Here is a 5,549-nt window from a genome sequence, read left to right on the forward strand (position 1 = left end):
TGGAAAAGCACATTATGTTCTCTTTTAAGTATTTTTTTAAAATCTTTTCCTTTTTCCTCTCACTTTTTACCTCTTAATTCAAATTCTTCTTTCATAACATTACTAATATGGAAATATGTTATCACCACTAGAACCTTTATATATACATTTTAGGAATGAGATTTTTATCAGAAACACTGACTACAAAAATTGATTCCCAGTTCTCTGCTTTCCTTCTAATCTTGGCTATGTTGGTTTCATTTGTAAAAACTTTTCAATTTGAAGTAATCAGAATGATCCCTTTTACATTTCACAATGTTCTCTATCTCTTCTTTGATCATAAATTCTTGCTTTCTCCCTAGATATGACAGGCAACCTATTTCTTCTTCTTATAATTGGCTTACAATATCACTCTTTAAGTCTAAATAATGTACCCATTTTTTAAAATTTAGATTTATTATTACAATGACATACAAAGATAATTTTCAACATTGATTTTTTTGGTAAGATTTTGAGTTCCACATTTTTCTCCTGTTTTTTCTCTTCCCCCGTCCCTAGACAGCACACAATCTGATATAGCTTATACATGGAGAACTATGTTAAACATATTTCCATTATTAGTCATGTTGTGAGAGAGGAACCAAAACAAAATGGAACAAAAAACCATGAAAGGGTTAAAAAAACATAAAGCATGTAGCAAAATTTTAAAATGGAGAACATTCTGTTTTGGTCTGCATTCAGACTACAGATTTCTTTCTTTGGATATGGATGGCATTTTCCATCACAATCCTGTACCCATTTCAACCTTATCTTGTATAGGGTGAGAAATATTGGTCTATGCCTACTTTGTACCATGCTATTTTCCAGTTTCCCAATAATTTTTTTCAAATAGTGACTTCTATTTATCTTTCATTATTGAAGAAGGTCATGATATCAGGGAGATGAGGCCTTGACTTGCAAATAAATTGGATTTCAGTGAGGCAGGGTTATGCAAAGTCACCAGCTTCATTCTCTCCTCTGCAGCCACCTAGGTACAGTGGTCACATGTGGATCAGGATGACTCGAGATGGCCCTAGAGACAGTGAGAGACCCTGACTTTTTAAAGCTAGGGTCTTTAACAGGTGTCAGTTTGACTGAGGACATGTCCTTCAATGATTAAGGCTAGATAACAAATGAGGAAAAGAATGACCTCTTTTACTTAGCCAAAGAAAAATAAACTAGGAGGAGAAGACCCTTAGGGTTTCTGGCCCAAAAACGGTTGATTTTTTTCTTTTTTTTTCCTCTGAGCCAACCAGGGTCCAAACAATGACTAAGTGGGATTTGGCCTGAGCCCAGTTGGTCAATCCATAAGATTAAGAGTGAAGAATCTAGCCCACAAACCCCAAGATATCTTCCTAGGTTGCAGAGATCAGCATTTACATTCCTTTGAGCAGAACACCTCAGGTAAGGGTATAAAGGAGAAAAGAATTAGGCTTAGGACAGAACCCTAGGGAACACCCACACTTAGTAGGCACGATTAGGATGAAGATGCATCAAAAGAGACAGAAATAGTCAGAGAGGTAGGAGAACCAATAGAGAAAATTGTCACAAAAACCTAGAGTGAAAAGAGTATCAAGGAGAAGAGGGTGACTGACAACGTCAAAAGTTCCAGAAAGGTCAATAAAGATGGGGATTTGAGAAGACTATTAGAATTAGCAGTGATGAAATCTTTAGTAACTGATGAGATCATTTTTTTTTTAGAACTGGGTAAGTGGTTCGTGGTTAGAGTGTCATTAATAGTTCTATATGAACTTCATAGGTCTGTGGGAGTACTTCAGGGATACGTGCTTGGGTTAGGATAGTTTTATCGAAGATTTAGATAAATGGAGATGACAACAACTTTGTAAGCCAAGCACTGTAGATGCTAGGCGACACAAAGTATTGATGGGTTAGAAAATTAGGCTGAATCTAATAAGATGCTATTTAAGGATAATTATGTAAAGGCTTACCCAAGTTTCAAAAAAGTCACAAATACAAGATAGGGTTAGACAGCAGTTCATCAGAAAAGGTCTGGAAATTTTATTAAAATTCAAGCTCAATATGAGTTGACAGTAAATGGTAGGCACGAAAAGCTATATTCTTGGGTTCCGTATTAAGAGACATAGCTTATGGGAATAAAATGATAGTTTCTTTGTCTTTAGTCCTGGTAAGACAACATCTGAAGAGTGGTATTCAATTCTGTTTATTCCACTTTAGAAATGACATGGATAAACTGAAGCAACTAGAATGGCATATGAATATGAGTCTAAGGGCCTGGGAAAGGAGTTATGTATAATATAAAAATTAGATTCATTATGTTTGGCCACAGAGAACATTACTAGGGGAAATGGGTAGAAATTGCAAATAAAGGAAAATTTAGGCTTGATATGAGGAGGGAACTTGCTAATAATTAGGGTTATCTACTTGTGCCAAAGTGGAATGAACTGCCTTGGGGATTAGGAGGTCTCCCCTCACTGGAGGTCAAATAAAGGCCAAATGACTACTTGTAGAGATGGTTTCTCAAAGATGGGTTGGACTGGATGGCAATTGAAATCCCTACCAATTCGAATTGTGTGTATTTGTGTGTGTGTGTGTGTGTATTTGTATATACTTTTATACATACATATTCATATATACATATATATATATGAATATATATGAGAGAGAGAGAGAGAGAGAGAGAGAGAGAGAGAGAGAGCGCACACCAGCCCTGAAGTCAAGAGTTCCTCAGTTCAAATCTGGCCTCAGACACTCAACAATTACCTAACTGTGTGGCCTTGGGCAAGTCACCCAAACCCCACTGCCTTGCAAAAGTTAAAAAGACTTGGTGGAGACAAAGTAGACTATCAAAAAGCCGGCCATATAGCCCCATTTTGGTCTAATGGGGAGCTGTCCCCACTGGTTTCACAAGAGCACTCCAGCTGATAGGAGTGTTGTTTACTTGCTTAACAGGATTCAACCTCAGGATTCAAAGGAAACTTTACCTTGCTGGTGGAAAAAAAGACCTACACTATAAAAAGGAAGCTAGTGGATGGTGGAGATTGGCCACCACTGAGATACTAAGTCAGATTTATTAGGAAATAAATGTTAAGCATGAACAGGTGTTCTGGTCCAGGGAAGAAAACCACATGGTAGCCTTTGTTCTAGGCAAAAGTAAACAAAAGAAACTCAGCATCTCCTTAGACTCTTTCTGAGATGCATTAAGTATGAGACAGAATTGGATGAATCTTCTGATATCTCAAGGGTCTTTTCCCCTATGGGATTCTAAGAGCACAAACTAGGCTTATTAGAAACTGCCACCCACCCACCCCATACCACCATGACCCCAGAAACTACATGGTTGACAACTCCAAAAAAGGAAAGTGGAATTTCTAGGCTATCTTTCGAACAGCCCAAACAAGAACTTGCACCTCATTCCAACTCACTTGGAAAAGCCATTTCTGTAGCAAAGATGGGAAAGATGTCCATAAAGTCAAACATGTGAGAGGGGCTTCACTGGGCCATCAAAAACTCTCCCACTAGATATTTCTGAAACAGGATGATCAGGACACTATTTTTCAGCATATGGAAAATGACTGCTTCCCCAATGAAAAGCCATACCAGGATCTCAAGAGTACTCCAGGCCAAAGCTGCCATATTTACAAAGAACACCACAAAAATAATTCTGACAGCCAGAGAATGAGAGGTCCCCCACTCTTGCCCTTTTGTGCATCTCCCATTGTCCCATTCCTAAGAAGTCAATTCTCCCATACACACTCATCCCCAGTCTTCAGAGTAAAGCTACAAGGGTGCCTTGAACTGGTTTCCTGAAAGGTGCTGTCGGATGGAAGGTTTAGCACTTGCTGCATCTCCAAGTTTTCTCCATACAACATTGCACATCTCACGGACGATTGCTTTCTCCTTTTCGCTCAGGTCTTCTTCATAACTGTCCTGTATCTGCCTGTCCAGGTTCTCATGAACTTCCAAGACGTTCTGCAGGGCATCCTGGTACTGTGGCAATGATGACGGCTGTGATTCTGAGTGATCCATATGGGGACAGCCCCTTCCGAAGAGTTCTGAAGTCCCCAGAACTGGACTGCTGAGAGAGAAGCTTGTCATCCTCCAGCAGTTTCACCTTTGTTTCCAACTGTCTGATGTAATTGCAAGAGGAGTCGTGGAGGCCGTTGGAGAGGCTCCGCTGGTGCGGGGGTGCCGCAGGGCGTCCAGAGATCTGCGGGGGGGCCCCGGCCTTGGCATCGGCCGCCTTGTGCGGGGCAGGCGCGGCGCCGGCGGGCGGCGGGTGGGGGTGGGGGTGGTCGGGGCTGCCGCCGCTGCCGGCGCTGGAGGTGCTGCTGCCGTCGCCCACATCGCGGGGCCCCGCTCCGCCCGCGCCCCCCGCCAGGTTGGAGAGGCTGGCCTGGCTGTCGATGGAGCTGCGGGAGCCGGTGCCGCTGCGCTCCTCGTCCAGCATGAGCACGATCTCCGTGAGCTCCAGGTTCTCCCGCACCAGGGCGTCCTGGCGGGCCTCCAGCTCGCGCAGCTTCTGCTGGGACAGGGCCACCTCCTTCCACAGCGCGAAGCCTGCCACTCGCGCGACAGCTTCTTGCCCTTCTGCCGGTCGTCGTCCAGGAAGCAGCAGAGCTCCCGCAGCTCCTGGTTGTCGTCCTGCAGCTTCTGGTTGACGTCCTTGAGGCCGCGGATCTCCAGGAGGTGCAGCTGCAGCCGCCGGTGGACGTCCTTCATCAGGTTGCCGTGCTCCAGCCTGAGGCCCATCTTCTCGCCCTCGGCCCGCCGCAGCCGCCGCGCCAGCTCCTCCTTGCTCCAGCGGAGCAGCTGCTCGTCCGGAACCTTGCTCAGCTCCTCCTTGCCCGGCCCCTCCGACGGGTTCTTGGCCATGGCGGCGGCGGCTCGGGCACCGGCGGCTCGGGCACCGGCGGCTCGGGCACCGGCGCATCTCCGCTAACTTGCGCTGCGCTCCCTCCACACCACACCTCTGGCCCCGGGGGAGGAGCCGATCCACTGCCGCGGCGCCCCTGCCCCCACCGGGGGCGGGCCGAGAGCGCGAGCCGGCACCTGCTGCCCGCGGCCGGACCAGCGGCCCGGAGGCTCCAGCGCGCGCCGAGGGCTCTGGGCGGCCGGGCGCGGGCCGGGCAGCCTGCGAGGAGGGCTCGGGCTCGGGCGCCAGGCGCGTCTCACCGCTGCGCGGCCGGGGGAGACCCTCGGCGGCCCGCCGTCCGCCGCTCCGCGCTGCCCCCGCCCCGCCCGGCCCCGGCTCCGGCTCCGGCGTGGCCCTGCGGCCGCGGGGCTTCCGTCTGGGGGGCTCTGATGAAATCATTTTCAATAAAATTAGGAGGCCAGAAGAATTAAGGAAAGAATGAGAGGAAAAGAAATGGGGAGGAGGTACCGAGTGTAAACAGTCTCCTGAAGAAGGGAGCTCTCATTGATCTCCTCAACAACCCTATTGCTATTACCATCTTCATTTAATGCGGGGGGGGGGGGGGGGGAGGCCAGGTGACTTGACCAGGGTCATGCAGGGAATGTCTGAAGCAGGATTCAAGCTTACTTCTTCCTGA

At 47.1% G+C, this 5,549-nt stretch overlaps 1 protein-coding gene across 1 annotated transcript; it reads right to left on the reverse strand.

The window, feature by feature from the left end:
- Nucleotides 1–3,584: 3,584 nt before the first annotated feature.
- Nucleotides 3,585–4,872, reverse strand: LOC141509541 (coiled-coil domain-containing protein 85C-like). The gene is given in 3 exon segments (XM_074219161.1): nucleotides 3,585–4,020; nucleotides 4,022–4,554; nucleotides 4,557–4,872. Coding segments are annotated over 3 exon segments (1,092 nt in total). The 3' UTR covers nucleotides 3,585–3,777.
- Nucleotides 4,873–5,549: the final 677 nt, after the last annotated feature.

This window comes from Macrotis lagotis, chromosome 1 (assembly GCF_037893015.1).
Source record: "Macrotis lagotis isolate mMagLag1 chromosome 1, bilby.v1.9.chrom.fasta, whole genome shotgun sequence".
NCBI lineage: Eukaryota > Metazoa > Chordata > Mammalia > Peramelemorphia > Peramelidae > Macrotis > Macrotis lagotis.